This window comes from Macrobrachium nipponense, chromosome 1 (assembly GCF_015104395.2).
Source record: "Macrobrachium nipponense isolate FS-2020 chromosome 1, ASM1510439v2, whole genome shotgun sequence".
In the NCBI taxonomy this organism is placed as follows: Eukaryota; Metazoa; Arthropoda; class Malacostraca; order Decapoda; family Palaemonidae; genus Macrobrachium; species Macrobrachium nipponense.
The window spans coordinates 147,770,718-147,793,961 of NC_087200.1; the positions used below are offsets into that span (position 1 = coordinate 147,770,718).

The 23,244-nt window shown below is 38.5% G+C and overlaps 1 protein-coding gene across 1 annotated transcript in view; it reads right to left on the reverse strand.

Moving 5' to 3' along the window:
* Positions 1-1,102: 1,102 nt before the first annotated feature.
* LOC135219735 (cysteine-rich venom protein-like) overlaps positions 1,103-23,244 on the reverse strand; it is a 217,769-nt gene continuing 195,627 nt past the window's right edge. The window contains exons 3-6 of the mRNA XM_064256742.1: positions 13,578-13,714; positions 9,162-9,310; positions 8,661-8,855; positions 1,103-4,541 (exon numbers count right to left, since the gene is read on the reverse strand). Of these exons, the coding sequence (XP_064112812.1) occupies positions 4,280-4,541; positions 8,661-8,855; positions 9,162-9,310; positions 13,578-13,714 (743 nt within the window). The 3' untranslated portion in view covers positions 1,103-4,279. The remainder of the gene's footprint in view (positions 4,542-8,660; positions 8,856-9,161; positions 9,311-13,577; positions 13,715-23,244) is intronic.

Below are 23,244 nucleotides of genomic sequence, written 5' to 3' on the forward strand. Positions count from 1 at the left end.
GTCAATAAAAACTCGACAATCACTTTCTTTAAGATATTAGAATATGGAGACGCTACACTATACGCTCAAGAAAAATACCTACTTCCCACTTCTTCCTGTTCCCATATGCCCCTACAGTTCGATATTTGTTGAGTGCTTCGGTGTTTCATAGTCAGCTGGTTCTTGTTCACTCTCTGGATGGCTAAGGGAACCGACTTTTGTGCACGATAGTAGTAATCCCGTTGCTGAATAACCACTGGTTCCATGCAACGTAAAAACACCATACAAACAAACAAAACAAAACAGTAGTAAAAGCGGCAGTCAAATATCATGCAAGATTAATTTTTATTGCCAGTGAAACTGGTGTCGCTACATTGCAAGATAAATTTCTCCTGGTGATGCTTATGGAATTCCTTTTCATCTCACATCAGTACTGAGATATTCGTCCAGACAGAGTTCAGTCATTTGCTTCCAGTATCGTTATGTAGTCTGTAGCTCTTGACCTTGTTTGGTTTATTACCTTCAGGAGGAAATGACACAGGACAGAGGTAGCTGGAAGAGACTCGTTAAAAACGGCGACCCCGAATAGGAATAAAGCTGGGAAGGAGAAGGAAAAGAAGTCGTAAAATGTTCGGTGGACACACTTCAAACCTCCAAAGCTGGATGTACTACAGGCTCAGCTCTCTATTCCTAGCTTTACACGTAGAAGTTCTGAATGTTAACCTGATTGTTATCTGTCCGTAGCATCCAAACTTTTCTATTTTAAGTTATGTGGAATATTCAAACCTTGCTGTTGAAGCTGAAAGATGACAACGCGTCTCCTATTGGGAGGAAATAATAAAGTAGTGCAGTTCATTAGATAGTGATGTCTACATCTTAATCTTCCAGTAATGTTTGTATACATGTAGGAACACACCCAAGCTCTCATTATTCAAAGTGTTCGTATTCAATGAAGTTTTCCTCCTCCTGTCAAAGGCTAAGCATTATCTCTGAAAAAGAAAAAAATTGCATCACATTTAACTGGCAGTTCACTTAAAATGGTCCGCTCGTTTTCACAAAGCCTCTCCACATAATCTGCCAAGATTAGATGCAGACATCAGATTTGGAGAAAGAAAGTGCGGTATCAATTGCAACAACTATATTAAAGCTACACAGTTGAGTCACTATAACGTGACAAGTTAAAAACTACAGATGTTCTGTAGGCACATAATTCATATAGTGTGCTTAGTTTACGTTCACAAGATTCTGAACTATTGTGCTATATAATATGCTTCTATGGCTTCTACATGAAACAAAGATAGATGCCAGAGTGATATAGCTAGGGAAGGAGATGTTTGTGCCGAGACAGTGACGGTGAAGACTGGAATCACACACGTTCCAGTTGAAAACTGGAATTATGAATGGTCAAATGACTGTTGCAGCTTTCCAGTGCTTCTGCAGATCAAGATGTTCGGTTGCTGTTTCTTGCGTGAAGAAGTTTATCGTATATATTTGTTCACGATTTGTTATTATTTTTTGTTCAAAAAACAAGTGATCGAAAATTGTCTTATTTTCATGATCGAAAAGATTGTAATGACTAACTTGGGAACGTTCTGGTATAAATAAATTCCTTTCACTTCGATCATTTTGTTGTCTCAACAGCGACAATTAATTTCCTACAAGTGTTTCAAAATTTCACTTTTATAAAGTAAAAAAAGGAAGAAGCACCACTCGGCCCCAAATTGATGCAAGAATATCAGCGGGACCGTTTTATTTATGTCATCGTTGACATTCGAATTTTGTGGACGTTTCTGAAACAATCGGTAACCATCCTTTTCATTTATGTGAGTACCTACAGTTAAACAAAAGCATTTTTAACGAAAAGAATATGATACAAACAACGACCCATGTACATTCTCCCACACAGTGAAGCATGCTACATCTGGGAAAAAATGGCCTTGGATCATCTTTACGCAATTAAATGGTAAGGCCCGAGAAGGAGACCGAAGACTGACTTCAATAAATACAAGTACAGTATTGATAAGAAAAAACAGAGCTTAATCCATTTCACATCAAGCAACAGCAGAATCAACAAATATTTTCAATTCATCAGCGTCGCATACAATAGGTCGACTTTGTAAAGATTTTGTTGTCTTAAGCGCCTTCCACACAAGGGGCAAATGCACGGCAGGCAGACACTGATACCGATTTTGTGGGTGGACGGCGATCACGAGTGCGGTCAGAGCTTGGAGGAATATCCAAGGGTCAGAGCCATACACAGGAGCAACGTCACTCCAGGTGCCGCCATTTTATAATTGAACCAGTGGCGCTTAATAGTAGTTGGGTGTGCCTGTTGACATGTGGCCTCTGCTCTGTTGACATGTGTAAACTATCGCACAAAAAAGTCTCAAGGATCATTTTGTTCGGCCTATGGCTGCAGTAATAACCGTTTGCAGAGAAAGAATCTAAGTTTCTTCAGATTTCCAATGAAAAAGAAAGGTGAGTTATGATTCTAAACTCAATGTAGATCTAGAATATATGCCACGCTGTACAGTCACAGGTGACTCAGCTGACCCCTGTCAAATTGTCAATGTCTGACTTAGCATATGGTTAAACAATGAATGATATAACCAATCCTGTCAATGTCTGACTTAGCAATATGGTTAAACAATGAATGATACAGCCAATCCAAGGTCTTATGATAATATACATGTACTAGATTACTATTTATACCAGTAGCCTCAATATCAGTGTCTTGTTCGGGAGACATTTCAAGTGTAGACTGTCACCTCCACAGGTTCAAGGTCTGACCCTCAGCATTATGGTCTACCAGGTTGATCCGAATGAGTAATTTAGAAAGTAATAATTAACAATATATCCTACTTTAATCCGTGTACTTGAATTATGAAAAAAATAAGTATTTGAACTAGCTGTTATACAGTATAATGTTCTAAAGTTTATAGGTTTATTTTTTAATTTGCAAATATCTATCATGGTCAGTTAATTGGTTTTTGCCCATTAGCTGTATTGAAAAAATAATAAAACTATATATTCCGTTTTGTCACACATATGCATCGTTGTTTTATTTTACACAAAGGGAATATTGTAAGTAGGTAATACACCATAGAACTGTTGTAAGCATACTGACAAAATGCATGTGTAATGGTGAAGGGCATGTAAACTGCCATTCACAAAATTAATTTTAGTTAGGGTGGAAGATCAAAGTATTAAAATGCGGCAGACTCTGCTGATCATATGTTGTTTTTTTTTTTTTTTTTTTCCTTTTTTTTTAAATCCGTTCAAAAATAGGGCCGCTATTGCATGTAAACAGGCATTTACAAAATTTATTTTAGCTCGGGTGAAAGATCTAAGTATTGAAATGTGGCTGATTCTGCTTATCATGACAGTTTTTTCTTTTTTAAATCTGTACAGAAATAAGGCAGCTATAGCATTTTTCTTCAGCTGTCAGTATAATGGGGAAGTGGGAAGGTCATGTAAACTGGCATCTACAAATTTTATTTTAGTTAGGGTGAAAGATCTGACTAAGTATTAAAATGCGACTAACTCTTATGATCATGACCATTTTTTTTTTCTAAATCCGTACAGAAATAGGGCCGCTACTGCATTTTTTCCTGTAGCTGTCCATGCAAGCGTCATGATTTTCATGCTGTCTAGCGCACCCGGCTACTAGAGGCGCTAGTGTGTGTATTTACAAAAAGGCGGCATATGCCCAGCCTATGATGAAACAGAGGTCAGTGACGTTGCTCCTGTGTATGGCTCTAGTGTGGTCTAGGACCTATAAAAAAAAATCATAGGTTCGCCAGCCTGTGGCTACTGCCTGCCTTGAATTGTATGATCTGGTAACACTGTTTAAAAGCGAGATGATACGGACAAATCCGAGTGGCCGTCGTGTCTTTCCCCTTTGTGTGGAAGGATTAAGTATATTGTCTGAAATCATTATGGGCGATATATTTACAACCACATAAATTTTGAAAGAACTAAACGCACATGACAGTGTTTGTTCAGACAATTCATCGTCGCTTGTTTTGTACTTTTTCCTTCAAAATCACTATAGGGTTCTCCCCCTTGCGCTGACAGTCAAGATTTGGGATATATAGTACTTTCACGGTATGGCACGTAGAAAATCTTTTCACCAATCATTCTCAGCGTCAGTTACGAGGACAGATTTATCACTTATCATCTGTAGTGTCAGATTAGGAAACAGACTGATCACAAATCACTCACAGTGTCAGGTTAGAGGATAGATTGACGATGCTGTTTGGAGACCCTAAAGTGCCCTCGAGATCCTCGAAAGCTTCGCTCAAGTGATTCGCTTCAGGCACTGGCAAGTCGCACGGCAGTTTTTGAACCTTTCGACTCCCTTCGTCGTTTTTGTGTTACAAAGCCATTCGTGCCACTTTTTATCTAGCATGGCGCAATTTACCCACAAATCGGAGTATGTGCAAGCGTTTGTACATAATTTGCACTGTCCTTTGCTGCACATCGACCTGCAAGAATTGGGGCATCTCCTGCAGGTTTGGCCTTGGGTATAAGGGCGGCTGATGCGACGAGGGTCGTTGCCTCTGGAAAGAAATGTGACGTTTAGTACTTCATGCTTCGTATAGTATTAGTCCAAAACATGATAATGAGAAACTTGAACTTTGTTACTAGATCTATGTAGGACTCTCCCAAAGGAATTTCACCTAAAAGCAAAATGGAAATGGCACAATGTAAAATAAAAGATATCTGACATATATCAAGTAAAAAGAGGCCGTAGGGTACGGATGAGAAGCAAAAGGTAAAATTGAACAGCAGGAGCAATGCAGCTTGGATCACAGGAACGCTGCTAAGAACCTTGATTGCCGTTTACATTGCGTCATGCAAGTGACAAACCCTTGGAGCAAGGAAACAGTAAGCGGTCATGCATGAACATAAAAAAAGTACACGCGTATATACAATTCCAATGATTTGTTAAACGTCGAGTAACAACTGGAAGTGACTGTAGCCATTATTCTTCTTGTGCATGTGCATATATTATTTTTGGAAAATTTTTACCAAAATTGAACCCACTCACTTTCTGGCATCATTGTTTCATTGCCATACTTCTTTTTGTAATTTTAATGGAAAACATTATATACAGTAATACCTCGTGATACGAAATTAATCCGTTCCGAGGCGCCCTTCGTATCATGAGGTTTTTGTATCTTGGACCACATTTTACATGTAAAATGGCTAATCCGTTCCAAGCCCTCCAAAAACACCCCAGTAAATTTCATAATAAAGCTAAAATGACCTATAAACAATGAAATACTACAACAATTTGGACCATTCAATACCTAACTTAATAACGAAATGCAAATTAACCTGTGAATAAAGTGTATTAGTGTACATGGTATACAAGAAATACTGTACGTAAAATGTGGAAGCTTACCTTTCGAGTGAGGCTATCACCGAAAGTGGCGGCAGAGGAGGAGGAGGACAAACGGCAGATACGTACGTACGTACGTACACTTAACTTTACGAAAACACATAAAAAAATGTAAGGAAAACATACATAAACTAAAATTTACTTAACACATTAACAAAACTGTAACACTTAACTTTACAAAAAACTAAACAAAATTTTTGTTCTTTTTTTTTTTAACTTTTTTTTTTTTTTTACTTTTTTTACTTTTTCATAGTTTTTTTTTTTTTTTTTTTTTTTTTTTTTTTTACAGAATTTAACTTCATCACCACTTTCAACTTTCTGTTTATCACTTGGTTCTTCCTTTTTGCTTTCAACTTTCTGTTTTTCATCACTTGGTTCTTCCTTTTTGCTTTCAACTTTCTGTTTTTTATCACTTGGTTCTTCCTTTTTGCTTACTCCTGCTAAGGCCTCTTTAAAAAATAACTATCCAAGGAAGATTGCTTCTGCCTACTTTTCACAATGTTCCTGAAATGACTCAGGCAAATGTCATCGAACTGCACAAGCATACGACATGTGTGAGCCTTTTCGGGGTGTCTTTTTTTCTATAAACAATTGCACTTTATGAAAAGCGGCTAGAACATCCTTAATTTCTGCCGTTGTCATAGGGTCCTCCTCCTCTTCCTCGCCGCTGCTAGAGAACTCCTCTTGAACGCTTGAACGACGTTATGTTGCATGGCCTCCAACTCCTTCAGGTCATCCGTCGTAAGCTCCTCTTGGTGCTCCTCGAGAAGGTCGTTGATGTCGTCCTCGTCGACGACCAGCCCCGTGGACTTGCCGAGTGCAATGATCTCGTCAAGATCTGGTTGGGAAATAGTTTCGGGATTGTCAACTGTTTCTGACTCTGCAGCACCAGCTTCGCCCACGTCGAATCCCTCGAAGTCTCTGGCAGATACGGCATCAGGCCAGAGTTTCCTCCACAAGGAATTCAAGGTTCGCCTTGAAACCTCCTGCCAAGATGGGTCGATGAGTCGGATGCAAATGACGATGTCAAAATGCTCCTTCCAAAATTGACGCAAGGTGAGGTTTGTGGTATTGGTGATGTCGAAACATCTCTTGAAAAGATGTCTCGTATACAGCCTCTTAAAATTCGCTATCACTTGCTGGTCCATGGGCTGGAGGAGAGGGGTGGTGTTGGGCAGAAGAAAAAGAATCTTGACGAAGGAATACTCTGCTAGGATATCTTCCTCGAGGCCAGGAGGGGCATTGTCCAACACCAGCAGACATTTCATGGGGAGGCGCTTCTCTTCCAAAAATTTCTTCACTGTTGGGCCGAAACACAGATTTACCCACTGGGTGAACAAAAGCCTCGTTACCCAGGCTTTTGCATTAGCCCTCCACATCACTGGAAGCTTCTCCTTAAGCACTTAGTGGGCCTTGAAGGCTTGAGGAGTCTCGGAATGATACACCAGTAGGGGCTTCACCTTGCAATCCCCACTGGCGTTCGAACAAAGTGCGAACATAAGCCTGTCTTTCATAGGCTTATGCCCGGGTAGCTTCTCTTCCTCCGTGATGTACGTCCGATGTGGCATTTTTTTCCAAAAAAGGCCAGTCTCATCACAATTGAAAACTTGCTGAGAACTGTAGCCTTCCTTGGTCATCATCTTGTCGAAAGTCTTTCTAAATGCTTCGGCCGCTTTTGTGTCCGAGTTGACAGCCTCCCCATGCAGCACCACCGAATGGATGCCAGTTCGTTTACGAAATTTCTCGAACCAGCCATGCAAAGCCTTGAACTCTGGGGTTTGCGTTGATGTCCCTTCCCCTCGGTCGTCTTCCGCCTGCGCAATCAAATCGCCAAAAATAGCGCTGGCCTTGTGGGAGATTGCCGTCTTTGTTACCGTATTGCCAGCGATTTCTTTGTCTTTTATCCAGACAAGAAGCAGCCGTTCCATCTCGTCGTGCACGTGGGTCCTCTTGCTGGACAAAATAGTGATGCCCTTGGACGGTGTAGCTGCTTTGATGGCATCCTTCTGTTTAAGGATGGTGCCTATTGTCGACGGATTTCGGCCATATTCCTTGGCAATCACACTCAATCACATACCAGCTTCATACTTCTTGATGATGTCCATCTTTGTCTCCAAAGAGAGCATTCGCTTCTTTCCGTGAATTTCAACTTTCTTGGGACCCATGACTACGTTATCTTGTACATAATTTACGTATAAGTACAATAAAGTTTTCGCACAACACGATAAAGTACGTATACTGCAACGAAATCACTCACAAACTTACGTTACTAAACGAAATCGTTAGACTGAACGAATACCGCGTACGTACGATAACGATGCTGGTACGAAGAGGACGAGGTAGGCACACCACCACGTATACGTACATAGATGCATGATGGGAGGGATGCTGTCCAATAGGAGAGAAGGATCTCATGGCGGTGACTAGCATCAGGAACCAATGGGAGAGCAGGAGGATGGTGGCGAGTCTACTAAGTTGGCGGCGCGCAAGTTTCAAAATTGTTATCGATGGTTCGGGCGAATCTCGGACTTTCAGAAACCTTTCGTATCTTGAAAATTTTTTGTATGTAGAGCCGTTAAATTTTTCGTATTGGCTTTCGTATCTCGAGTTTTTCGTAAGTTGAGCCTTTCGTATCCCGAGGTACTACTGTATGTTCGTATCCAGCATGAGGTCGGTGATCTTGAAGACTAGTCTGTTAATCAGTGCTACTGATTTTCGGGAGCTCAAAGACAAGTCTGTTAACCAGTGTTACTGATTTTCGGGAGAAACGTTTTGGTAATAACCAGGACCTGCTTGGAGATGCGATGCCTAAATTGTTTTGCATTCATGGTACATCCTTTTCACATGCACTAGAAAGCTTCATGATATCTTGGTCTTAAAGGAAGACTAGAGATGGTAAGAGAACATTGTACCTTTTAGAAATTAATATTTCCAGTGAACCATGTAGGGAAATAGTGCCGTTAGTGCACCTCATATGGTGCACTGTAGGCACTACTTAAGCTTCTTTGCGGCATCCCTTCGGCCCGTAGCTGCAACCCTTTTCTTTCATTCCGTTTATTGCATCTCCGTTCGTATTCTCTTTCTTCCGTCTTACTTTCCACCATCTAATAACAATTGATTCAAAGTGCAACTACGTAGGTTTCTCTATTACTACACTTTTAAGACCTTTACTTCATTTTCCCTTTCAGCTCTTAATGACCTTGTAAGTCCCAGTGCTAGGCCTAAATCCTAATTCTATCCATCGAAATCACAATCTGAATGAGGGAACACTTACGAAGGGCAGTAGTTGCAGACATATCTGAAGAAAGTAGTACCAGCTGTTGTGGTGCACTCCGCAAATCCACAGCCGACCTGGTGGGAGTTGTACCAGGCCATCTGCGTGTACGCAGCAACAATGCTCGAGTTGTTAGTGTCGCCACCGAATTCAAAATAACGTTTTCCGCTCCACCAGCGACGTAGCACGTAGCTCCTTGGAAAGCAGGCGAAAAATAGGGATAAATTAGTTTTTTTTATCGACATGCAATGCTCTAGAAACTCCTGTGTTAATCAGTTAGTTCTCTGAGCTTTGCAGCCTTTACACTGAATTGCTCTGCTTTCTATCTAGGTAGCTATGAATTTTTGCAGTTCTGACCGAAATAAATAAGAACAGATAACTTTTCATAAATAGATATTACATTGCAGATTTTATGGAAATGAGAAATAACAGCTAATGACTTTTATCTTGCATTTGATCACTTTTTTTTTCTTTTGTCTACCTAGGTCTAACACTACCTACCATCGTCGCTTCCTTGAAGCCACCAGCACATTCTGGCCACAAGCCCCGTAGCGAGATGTCCATCTAACGCTTGGATGATCATAGTTCGTATGGGTACCGCACTGCTCCGCCCATGCCTGGGCTTGTTCAGCTGCTGTTTCGTACCATCCCTGTGGGTACACCAAACGCAAGTATTACTGTGTTTTTCTTACAAGGATAATGAGGTAAAAGTAGCATATAATTATTCCAAATTTTTAAACTTCATACTTTACCCTTCTACGAGCTGGGGGATGAAATTACCGTTATCATCTGGCAATTTCTGCTAAGATGTAAAACAAATACTTATTAAAATAATTTTACAACATTTTCTAATAAAAATGTATAAGAGACCACTGAAGTTCTAAATTATTAGATACCGATGTCACATAAACATGTTAACCGATACATTACGCTTCGCACACACACACACACACACACACACACACACACACGCACGCACGCACGCGCACACACACACACAGACTGTCAATGAAATCTGACGCTTCTCACTGCTGATTGTTGCAGCTCCTGTGGAAAAAAAGATAAATAAAAATGTTTACATTTTATGAATGTCTAAGTACTTGATTTGTATCATTCGAAATACTTTTAAGAGCATTATTTTGTCTCATCTCTTCAAAAACCATGTCAAAGGGCTGGGGTTTGAAAACCAAACAAATAACAAACATCGATCGAATTAGTATTTATGTAACGCTTGCGGATGTGTAGAAGCTTTGTAACATTCCAAGTTGCTTATAAGTGTTCAAAAATATAAAGTCCACTCCACCCCAGGCCGGCAAAACTTTGAGGTCGGCCAGTTTAAGAAAAAATACTAAAATGGAAAGAAGATATGCAAATGCACATGTAAGAAAAAAAATTTACATAATTTTCCATACCTTCCACGAGAAGCTGAAAATAACCCCGTGTGGGGCATCTTTTACAAGACAATCGTAAATGTTACGAAGTTATACATGATTTTTCTAATAAATGAATTTATTCTATGTCGCGAATTTCGCAAGTTAGTGATGTTCGTGGCTCTGATGTTGTGAGCCGATAGCAAGAGCCCAGGACAAAACTTCTGCAACACGGTGGAGGGGTTGGAAAAACGAGGCTGTTATGGAATTTATTACAAAAATAGAATTTAAGACGCAACAACAATGAATTTCCAAGCAGAACAAATCACTGCAATAGTGCCTATCATAGAAACTTAAAACGAAACACTCGTACTGGAAGGAATCACATAGCGCGTATTCATTACTGAAATTTCCCCTAATGCTTGTAGACCTAAATTTCACGAATCTAAAGAAATCATCACAAAACACATCCAATATAATTACCAGTTGAATACTTAACGTGGTTTCACTACTGTCAATAACTTGAACTCCATTATAAAGACGGATGGAATCAGATCAAATTTCACGTTACACATGTCCCTACACTGTTACCCGGCTATATCAGAGGAGAAGAATTTTCACCTACCTGATGATAATTATTGGTGCTCTGGGAAAGAATGACTTCTCGCTCGAGAGTCAGCCTTAACGAAACCTTGGTGACGCCAAGTTAGGATCTAGTTTACTACGCATTATGTTTCATATTTTATTCTAAGAACTAGAAATTAATAACGTTATTGAAATTTGACTCAAGATTCATAAAGCAGTACTTGAATTTGATTCTCTCAGAGGGTTCTCGCAAATTTTAGCGCTTTCGCCTCGTGCAATTCCTTTGTCTCCCCAAATGGTTATTTTGGCGATTCCTTGTTACGAAAAGGTAATATTTCAATAAAAAGATTTCTCTTCTCTTTTTGGCAACATTTTATTTTGTAAAATTATAATTATAGCTCACACAATATCAAAACAGTAAGAAATAAAATTAGTAAAAAAATTGGGCATAATTTGCTGTAAAATGTTTACTTAAATGTACCAAGAACTAGATGCAATAACTTTGTTGGATTTCAATATATTTTTTCTAATATTTCTTCGCACATTTCAAAAAGATGCCATGCAAGACAGAGGCAGCGCATCCTTCCTTGAAGTCAAGATCCCAACTAAGCCATGAGACAGAGTCTTTCATATTAGTTAGTCTAAAAGTTGCCATTAGTGAATTTATGAGCTCTAGGAGTAATGGCACATATTTCTCGCCTGATTCCCCCAAATCGATGGCGCATAATATTTTTACTCACCGTGAGTCACCCCGTCCACCACCCAAAACCTGTTATCGCTACTTATGTGAGCATTTTCGTTCACTCAATCGTGCAGTTTCCCCCCACCCGTATGTTCTGTTGTGCTTAGCTATTAAAAAGTAAGCAGGATGTGTTGAAAAATAAGTGAAAAGTACAGCCAGCAAGAGTTTCAATCTCTTTATATTGTTGTGAGAAAATCTGTCGACATGTTAGTAATTGGAGGCTGACGAGTCCATGTCAATGATAGCGTCATGTTAGAAGGTTCTAGAAGCATTCGATACAAAACGTTCTATGTTCATTATGTCATCTACAGGAAATGATGTCTCAGTGTCTGTACGAGAATATTCTTCAGTTTATGTTAGTAATTAGAGATTATTTTATTATGAAACTATTTGATATTACTGATAACTTTGTCAAAAGATAATTTATTGACTTATAAGTAGTTTAATTGGGAGATGAAATGAGTGTCTCGTTCCCAAAACTGCTGTGACGTCACTTTTTGCTTGTGATAGTTATTTGTAATCATTTCTTTCATGTCAAGAGAATTTTATACTCTGAAATCGTGTCCCATTAATAATTGTTATTAATCATATCATTCTCTTTCCCTCTTGTTTGAAATTGGAATTTACTTAAGATTTTTGCAGAAAACCTAGACCCCAAAATGATTTGACATCATCGATGACGATCATGTTAACCCAGATCGAGTCTCCCATACAAAGAGAGGGTTTCTGGTAATTCTGATATTAGAGACAATTGCGTTGGTTGTGTTCCTGGAGCCGTTCAAGCTGGCCCATCTTCCCTCTTTCTCTTCTCAACCGAGGGAAATTTTGATTTTTACGTTAATGTAAAGATTTTGTACTTACATGGTCACTTATAATTCTTTGTTCAATTAAATTTATTAATAGCATAGTGGTTATTTATGGAATCTGAACAGACATTATAAAAGTGTGAATTAAGTAACAGTGCCTTTGCTCTCAACTGTAGATATTGTGAAAGGATCATTTTGTAGAAATTTTTAAGCGCACTTAAAAAATACTTAAGGTTTTTAGGTAAATTCATTTAATTTTTTGCAGACTGCAAATTTTTGTGTTCTGTATTTAATTTTTTTAAGTGTGTTTTTTATATTCGGTGTAGTTACCATTTTTTTAGTGTTTTTTTTTTATTTTGGCGTTGAATTAGTGCTTTTCCACAGTGTGCATTTACATATTGCATTTATATTTTCTTTGATTGACTTATGTGTTTCTTAATGATTAGTGTTGCATCTTGATTTAATTTCATGATTTAACACTTGTGATTTTATTTTATTTCACTTAGGTTTCTGTTCAGTTCTTACTCATTTATTAACAGTTTGAATTTTACTTGAGTAATTTAATTTTTTTTTGGTATAAATTAATTTGGATTTGATTTTGTTTCATAAATAATTCAAGAATTAATTCAACTTTGTGCTGTTTTCAAGTAATAGTAAATTTCACTGAGATTGTTAATTTCACTTATAGATTTTAAATTTGAAAATAATTTTTTGCATTTAAACTTTTTATAACTTTCATTTATTGACCACCAGTGATAGAATTTAGTTTAAGTAGGGATATTAGAGTGTTAATTGTGCTGTTTTCCTTCAATTTTCTTGAAGTGAGTTAGAACATGGAAATATTTAAAATATTCACACTTTTAAAGTTGTTGTTGGAGTGATGCCCTTTAAGTAATTTAAGCTCATATAAGATTACCTCACACCTGTTTAGATGAACTTAGTCTCATTTCTTGTATGATTAATAAGTTTTTTTAAGGGATCACTGTTGCTTCCAGAGTAATCAGTTGTATTTTATCTGTGATGAAGGTTCAGGTGCCTGGCTATCCTGAGGTAACTATTTATTGATTGGTAAGTGTAACAACCAGATGTTTGGGCGCTCCGTCACAATATATATTACATAATATGTGGTGTATGTGTGTGTATGTGTGTGTGTGTGAGAGAGAGAGAGAGAGAGAGAGAGAGAGAGAGAGAGAGAGAGAGAGAGAGAGAGAGCGCACTTGTATGTTTTTAGACGAGCCTTGTAGCAATAAACACTTGCAATAACTACTGCGAGTTGGTCAGTATAAACTTATCAACATTCTAAGATTGTAGTAGTGCATACATACGCTACACCTACTCATAAACTTATATTCTTGATATGTTTACAAATGTCTATGTGCGCATTTTGAGACGATCTATAAAAGCTCGTACTTACCACAGCGAGCATGTCAGCCGCAGGGGGCTCGACGTGTGACCTCAGGATGTTGTGAAATCGTAAAATGTGTCTCTGGACCTTTTTCTGTCGTGGATCAACAGATCTGTAGCGGCCTCCAGCTGGTCTACCCCCCATTGCTGCAAAGAAGGGGGAGAATATAAATGAGTAAGGTCGAGTTGATAAAAAAAGGAAAGACAGGGAGAAAAAAGTTTTATGCTTTTGCGACGAAGATGGATTCATTGGCTGTGGTCTTTTGAAAGGTCCAAATCCAAACACTAACTATGGGGAACAAAGATGGATAGATATGCTGTTTCTTTATTTTAAATGTTTTAATATTGAGTTAAAGATTTATTTTACAGGGTTCCATGATCGTAACATCAGGGAATAAGGGGTATGCTTTTTTAGATTTAAAAAAAAAATCCAATTTAGGGTTGCTAGACGTCCCGGTTTTTCCGGGACATCTCCCAAATTGGATAATTTTTTCCCGTCCTGCACCCTTCTGGGACACCCTTATTGTCCCGATTTTAGTTCATCGTAATAAAGATATATTTTTCTTTATTTTCAGCACGTATTTTTAGTCATGAATATCCAGTTGACTGATGAACGAAACAAGTTGGTTGTGACTGCTGTAGAAGTATCTTAAAGTGCACATGGAACCTTAATTTTACGTGTACGTGATTTTACAGGCAGGTGCTAGAAAATATGCACCTATTGAAAAATAGCAAAATCTTCAGAGAAATATAATCAAAGATCTAAGTTCAATTTTCGTGCACATAAAAATATTTTTATTTATACTCGTATATGCGTCAAATGGAAAGAAAGTGTAGAGTGTCTGTATTGATTGTTAATTTTCCTAATCATTCTCCTTTTGTTTCGTTTCAAGGTTGTTTGCATTGATTATTAATTCCCAAATTATTTTCCTTTTGTTTTCTTTAAACGCCATTAAATTTCTTATTGTTTTGTTTTTCACTTATAAGATAATTTATGTAATGGTGAGAAATTTTAAGGGTCCCGGATTTCTAATCTTGTAATCTGGCAACTCTAAATTCCATAGTGATTTTATTTTACATTACACAACTAGAGTTTAAACCAATTGTTTATCACAGGTATTTTGACGACACATTTTTGGTTTTCAGGCATTTAAGTCACATACAGCGGTTCCATGTTTACTTAAATAGTAAACACCCATGTATTCAGTTTACCGTGGAACATGAAGAAAATAATATTCTTAACTTTTTAGGTGTACGCATAACAAAAACTACCGCAAACAATAAGTCGCTCTTAAGTTTTAGCATTTTTAGAAAGTCTACTTTTACTGGTCTTGGAATGAATTTCCAAAGTGCTACATTCTTTAACTTCAAAATAAATAACATTAAGACTTTAATACATAGAGCATATTCTCTATGCAGCTCCTGGTAGGCATTTGACTCGGAAATAAAGTTTCTGTTAAACTATTTCAAAATTAATGGCTATCCCAATAACATAATATATAAAGAAATAAAAAAGTTCCTAAATATTTCTCTTAGTATAAATAGCAAAATAGATATACATACCAAGGGTTGATAAATTAACTATGTACAGTGGTACCTCGACATACGAAATTAATCCATTCCGAGGCGGCCTTCGTAACCTGAGCTTTTCGTATCTTGAACCGCATTTTACATGTAAATTGCCTAATTCGTTCCAAGCCCTACAAAAACACCCCAGTAAATTTTATAATAAAGCTAAATTGACCAATAAACAATGAAATACAACAATTTGGACCATTCAATACCTAACTTGATACGTACTACTAATATGTACTACATAGTACCTGTAAATAAAGTGTATTAGTGTACATGGTATACAAGAAATACTGTACGTACATACGTGCATATGTAGTAAAATGTGGAACCTTACCTTTCGAGTGAGGCTATCTCCGAAAGTGGCGACAGAGGAGGAGGACAAATGGCAGAAAATTTGTTATGTAGTACATACACTTAACTTTACGAAACACATTAAAAAATGTCAGGAAACATAGACTAAACTTTACGAAACACATTAACAAAACCATAACATTTAACTTTACAAAAAACTTAAGAATTAATTTTTTTCTTTTTTTGATTTTTACATTTTTTTTACTTTTTTATACTTTACATTTTTTACAAAATTTCAATTTCTGCACCACTTTCAACTTTCTGTTTTATCGTAGTATCAATTGGATCTTCCTTTTTGCTTACTCCTGCTAAAGGCCTCTTTAAAAATAACTATCCAAGAAGATTGCCTCTGCCTACTTTTCACAATGTTCCTGAAACGACTCAGGCAAACGTCATCAAACTGCGCAAGCATACGACCTGTGTAAGCCTTTTCGGGGTGTCTTTTCTACAAATGATTGCACCTTATGAAAAGCAGCTAGAGCATCCTTTATTTCTGCTGTTGTCATAGGGTCGTCCTCCTCCTCGCCGCTGCTAGAGAACTCTTCTTGAACGGCGTTATGTTGCATGGCCACCAACTCCTTCAGGTCATCCGTCGTAAGCTCCTCTTGGTGCTCCTCGAGAAGGTCATTGACGTCGTCCTCGTCAACAACCAGCCCCATGGACTTGCCGAGTGCAACGATCTCGTCAAGATCTGGTTGCGAAACAGTTTCAGGATCGTCAATTGTTCCTGAATCTGCAGCACCAGCTTCGCCCACGTCGAATCCCTCGAAGTCTCTGGCAGATACGGCATCAGGTTCGCCTCGAAACCTCCTGGCAAGCTTGGTCGATGAGTCGGATGCATATGACAACATCGAAATGCTCCTTCCAAAATTCACGCAAGGTGAGGTTTGTGGTATCGGTGATATCGAAACATCTCTTGAAAAGATGTTTCGTATACAGCTTCTTAAAGTTTGATATCACATGCTGGCCCATGGGCTGGAGGAGAGGGGTGGTGTTAGGCGGAAGATAAAGAACCTTGATAAAAGAATACTCCGCTAGGATATTTTCTTCGAGGCCAGGAGGGTGAGCAGGGGCATTGTCCAACAACAGCAGACACTTCAGAGGGAGGCGCTTCTCTTCCAAGAATTTCTTCACTGTCGGGCCGAAACACAGATTTACCCTATCGGTGAACAAAAGTCTTGTTACCCAGGCTTTTGCATTAGCCCTCCACATCACTGAAAGCTTCTCCTTTAGCACTTTGTGGGCCTTGAAGGCTCGAGGAGTCTCCGAATGATACACAAGTAGGGGCTTCACCTTGCAATCCCCACTGGCGTTTGAACAAAGTGCGAGCATAAGCCTGTCTTTCATAGGCTTATGCCCGGGTAGCTTCTTCTCTTCCTCCGTGATGTTCGTCCGATGTGGCATTTTTTTCCAAAAAAGGCCAGTCTCATCACAGTTGAAGACTTGCTGAGAACTGTAGCCTTCCTTGATTGTCATCTCATCGAACATCTTAATAAAGGCTTTGGCCGCTTTCGTATCTGAGCTGGCCGCCTCCCCATGCCGCACCACTGAATAGATCCCGGTCTGTTTCTGGAATTTTTCAAACCACCCATGAGAAGCCTTGAAGTCTGGGGTTGGCGATGATGTCCCTTCTCCTCCGTCTTCTTCCGCCTGGGCAATCAAATCGCCGAAAATAGCACTGGCTTTGTGGCAGATTGCCGTCTCGGTTATCGTATCGCCAGCGATTTCTTTGTCTTTTATCTAGACAAGAAGCAGCCTCTCCATCTCATCGTGCACGTGGCTCCTCTTGTTAAACAAAATAGTCACGGCATTGGAAGGTGTAGCTGCTTTGATGGCTTCCTTCTGCTTAAGGATGGTGTCTATCGTCGATGGATTTCGGCCATATTCCTTAGCGATCACACTCAACCGCATGCCAGCTTCATACTTCTTGATAATCTCCATTTTTGTCTCCAAAGAAAGCATCTTCTTCTTTCTGTGAACTTCAACTTTCTTGGGACCCATGACTACATATATACTGGATGTAATTAAGTTATTTAGTATGTATACGTATGTACTAAAGTTCTCACACAACACGATAAAGTAATACTACAATGAAATCACTAACAAATTTACATTAATAAACGAAGTCATATAAAACAAATGAATTCGGCGTGTGTATAGAAACGATGCTACTACCAAGTGGCAAAAAAAGCACGCCGCTACGTAGATGCATGATGGGAGAGATGCTGACCAATAGGAGAGCAGGATCTTATGGTGGTGACTAGCATCAGGAACCAATGGGAGAGCGGGAGGATGTTGGTGAGTCTACTCGGTGGTGCATGAGTTTTAAAATTCCGGGCGAATCTCGGGACTTTACAGCAACAACCTTTCATATCCTGAACTATTTTCGTATGTAGAGCCAAAAAAAATCTTCATATTTGCTTTTGTAACTCTAATTTTTCATAAGTTGAGCCTTTCGTATGTTGAGGTACCACTGTATTTAAATTTCCATACATAAGTGATCCTTGTTCTAAATACGTTACAAGAGAACTAAGAAATATGTTTAAGTATAACTTTCCCCACATTAACCCCAAGTTAATATTTACCAACAACCATACTATCCAAGCGTTGTTAAACCATAAAGACAAACTATCTTCCGACCTTTTGTCTCTCATCACCTATATTTACAAGTGTGACGCCTCTAGCGCCACCTATATTGGCCAGTCAAAACGGTCGGTCCGGACAAGATCTTCCGAACATGATTATGGCATTTCTCCTCGTACTGGTTGCTTGCTGGCCAAGCCAACCAGATCACCGATTTTTACAGCACATAGAGGAATGTAATACAGGTAGAAGATTGGAAAATTTTAGTGTGCTTAGTACGTTTAGAGAAGTGTCATTATTGGGAATCTCTGAGCCGATAGGAATATTTTTAAGGAAACCAGATCTTAACCTTGACAATTCATCATATCCCTTGCTTTTAATATAAATCATTCAGTCATTTCTTTTGTAGTGTAAACTTTCCATCTCTGTCTTTCCCACCATTCTGTTTTTAGTATACGGTTGTAATTTATTTTAAAGATCTTATATATTTTATTTTTTTAGTATACTGGTGAATTTATTTTAAACATTTTATCCATTATCTTATTGTTGCTACTTTTACTCAGCTTTGTCAGCCAACTCTTTTAACTACTATTAAAATACTGTAATGACTCTTTTAGGCTTGAAAATGTTCTGAAGAAACAACGATTACGTGTCGCAAATAAAATGTGGTGTCTCTTAACCTACGCTCTTCTTTTCCTATTAGGATTGAGATTACACAACTACTTTCGCAGAACAGTCATTATTTCCTACTTGGGCTACAGGGTACCCCAGACAAGAGACTGTATCAGCACAGGGTGGTTTAATCTAAACCACCCATAGATTGTACTTTAATTTTAAACATTAGCACTATGTAACAAACAAAGATGAGTCAGTCTATTGAACTGTGAAGAAATTAAAAAGGCATTGTGGTTATTATGATCACATGTATCTGTCAGAGTATATATATATATATATATATATATATATATATATATATATATATATATATATATATATATATATAATATATATATATATATATATATATATATAATCTGTAAAGCAATAAATTATGAAATATTTGACTATGATGGTGACAGTAGGCCTATCCCAGGACAAATTAAAGCTAAGCAGATAACAGTACTTCGTTCTGAATTTTGATACCCTGGACTCGAGGTCGAATCGCGCCCGGGCATCAAAGCACCTTCATTTCTTTCATCAGTTGGGTTTAGGCTAGTAGACAGTAGTGACTGACAAGTATACCCAAACGAAGAGTCACACTGACATGTTTTTCCCATGTGAAGAAATGGAGAAGTTAAAAGAGCATTGAGGTTATTCAAATGATATATTCATATATATTAGATATATAGTTTTGATTGGATATGTAATGTTGATCGTTTGTTTCATAATGAAAGGTTTATTGATCATAATTTCTGTTGCCGATAATTGGAACTAGTTAGTGAAGCGGATGGATTGAGCGTTAGTGTCACAATAGTTTTTTCGGCGGATTGTCATTGTTTTTAGTCATTCGTAGGAATCGCGCGAAATGTTAATTGCACATCGGTGTTGCGGCGGTTTAATCTAGAAAATCATGTGATAGTCTTGTGAATTTGAATTCCTTTGTTCGTCTTTACAGCCGGAGAGTGGATCGTCCTTTATTGAGTGAGTTTTTTCCTGATTGTTTATGTATATTTTATGGTTTTTCATTGTCATTTTATGATTGTGACTTTCATTCACGTAAGGTGTTCGTTCATTAACCGATAGCCTTACCCCATTGTCTACGGTGTATTACAGTCGTATAGGTAATTCACAAAAAAATAATTAATGGAATCAGTTAGGGTGCCGTGAAGCCATAGCCTTGTGGAATGCGAGGAGGGGATTACTAGTAGTAGTATTGATTCGTTTTATCTTGTTTCTTGAAGGGAACTGGGGCATTTTGGAAAGCTAGGCCTAGACCTAATTCACCTACCCAGTATCGCAGGGAGTGAGGTCGCGAGAACAAAGGCGGGTTAGGTTAGTTATATCTTAGTCTACCCTCAAGTTTGTCTTCCTTTACGGCGGGTACGGGGGCTCCGCGTTCTACTAGGTTAGGTTAGTATGGTAACCTAGGTATATGTTGGCCTTCCTTCAAGTTTGGCTTTCTTTAAGGGGGGTACAGGGGGCCTCTGCCCCCCAGTCAGGTAACACGTTCTACTAGGATAGGTTGGGTTAGGTTGGTGAAGTTAGCTTGGTTATATCTTAGTCTTCCTTCAAATTGGTGAAGTTAGCTTGGTTAGCCTATATCTTAGTCTACCTTCAAGTTTGTCTTCCTTTATGGGGGGGGGGGTACGGGGGCAGAGCCCCCCTGTCAGGTAATATGTTCTACTAGGTTAGGTTGGTTAGGTTAGTATGGTAACCTATATGTTGGCCTTCCTTCAAGTTTGGCTTTCTTTAAGGGGGGGTACAGTGGGGGCTCCGCCCCCCAGTCAGGTAACACGTTCTACTACATTAGGTTGGGTTGGTGAAGTTAGCTTGGTTACCTATATCTTAGTCTACCTTCAAATTTGTCTTCTTTTACTGGGGGGGAAGAGGGTACGGCGGCCAAGTAATATGTTCTACTAGGTTAGGTTACACAACATTTTATTGTAATATTATTTCTTTTAATAATATACGCAATACCTTAGGTTTCATAGAAATTAAAGACACTACGTTTTATGATTTTACAGAGTTCTCATTGTCTCTTCAATTTGCCCCTCTGATTTCTAGCACTGACCGTTCATTACAGTATCCTGTTCACGTATGTGTTACGCGTTATTGCACATATTTTTTTCCTTTTCTGAAAATATGATGTTAGTTTCCACATATGTATGAAATCATCCCCCTCAGTGTACCCGCCCACAATTCTTCTAACCAATCAGAGGCCTTGTCACCAATGCGCTGCCGATACCTACATTCAACAGATTGTGTAATTTGCGTTTTAAAATCATTTAGCAAGAAACATTCACAGTGTTAACACCCCACATCCAATACTCTCAAAGTGACCGTGTTTCATCAGTAATAGTGTTGAATATTCTGTTGCGATATACGGACATCGTAATATAATTTTGAGAAACATATCTGTGTTCGTGATTCGTTTGGTACTTTGCCGAAAACTTGTTCGAGATTTAAGATGGGCAGACTTTCAAGAATCGGTGACGAGGATGAGATTCGGCATGCCTAAGTGCATATCTGAATTGTACCATCTGCCCTTTTTAAGGTAAAGTTCCCAAACTATATTCCCCTATTGTTAGAACAATCGTAGTTTAGTAATTTTCAGTTAGAAGTGTTAGGTTTGGTTGGTCAGTTATCATTATTTGCCACGTCCACTACCCAACGACCCATCGTCATTTAACCAACTTGTACCTCCTGTGCCCCCAGTACCTCGCCTTCCCCCCAGTGAACATATGGCTCTGTGGTGGTTGCGGAATTCAAACATGGCAGCTATGTTTACACTTCCCTAAACACTTGGTAGATCGATCAATAGAATTATTCCACGGCGATCTAGACTATGGCAGTTGACGTTTTCCTATGTTATTTTACTTGCTTTACAAGAGTTGAAGGGAATGATTTTTCTGTTCTACTGGAACTAAACTTTAATTTACCTTTGAACTCGTACGTCGACCCGTTGGTACCATCATGTAGTCTTCAAAGGTAAATTACTGCTTAGTTGCAGTGTCCGAATAAATATTAGTTTCAAATCTTGTACAGCAAGTAAAATAACAGGAAAACGTCAATTGCCATAGTCTAGGTAAACGCGGATTGCTTCGGTAGAAATACCCAAAGGTGAAGCACTTGATCACAGTAAGCCGAAACTGGCCACTTCAGTTTCCCCACTTTAGTTTGAGTTTTGGAATTTTAGCAGTTTTCTTGAATAGACTGTTGTTCGTGCGTACATAGGCTAGCTACTAGCTAGGCAATACTTTATAGGGGAAACAACCGAGTGGACTAGCTGATCCAGTCTTGCCTGCTTGTTGATCCACCCTCCGAAAAAGTACTTTAACATGTCCTGGCCAGGGTTGGAAACTTTCGCAAAGTCCACAATTATGCTTTGCCGCTTTCACAGCCAGAATAGTTTGAAATTAACTTCTTTGCCAATACAAAGGTCAAACCTCCACTCTGACCTGACCTGAGTAATCAAGAATTAAGAACTACATTGCCGCCACGGCCACATTTGTTGAGTTGTGTTGGAGAGTTGCTGTGATATTTTGCTTGATTTCTAGAGTTGTAAATTATATTATATACTACAATTTATTATTGCCTGTGTATTGTATCTCCTTTCTAGATAACACGATCATAAAAATTGACATAGACCTATAAGGGTGTATGCCTTTTTGTCGGTTTACGCATCTTATGACGTTTGAATTATAGGGCTATCTTATATCCAACTGTTTTATTTTGGTTCTTGTGTTTATTCTTGTTTTTGTTGCTGCTGTTATAGTGCTTGTAGTGTCTTCAAAAATTTTTCATATGGTATCCTAACATTGCAGAATAATCATAGACCTATTCATAAAATATTGGCGCAAAGAATTATCCACCTACTGAGAGAGAGAGAGAGAGAGTAGACCTATTCATGAAATATTGGCACAAAGAATTATCCCCGTATTGAGAGAGAGAGAGTGATGTGTAGGCCCATGCCCTGTCATTGTCTCAAAATATAAGAATTTCATGTGTAGGTCTATGCCTTGACATTGCCTCAAAATATAAGAATTTGATGTGTAGGTCTGTGCCTTGACATTGCCTCAAAATATAAGAATTTCATGTGTAGGTCTATGCCTTGACATTGCCTCAAAATATAAGAATTTCATGTGTAGGTCTATGCCTTGACATTGCCTCAAAATATAAGAATTTCATGTGTAGGTCTATGCCTTGACATTGCCTCAAAATATAAGAATTTCATGTGTAGGCCCATCCCCTGTCGTTGCCTCAAAATACAAGAATTTCACGTGAAGGCCTATGCCTCGTCATTGCCTCAAAATATTAGAACTTGATGTGTAGGCCTATGCCCTATCATTGGCTCAAAATATATGAATTTCACGTGTAGGCCTATGCCCTATCATTGTCTCAAAATATAAGAATTTGACGTGTAGGCCGAAGCCCTGTCACTGACACAAAAGGTATTTCAACAAAATCTATAGACTCCCACTACTATTTATTTATCTCATCCTCACTGG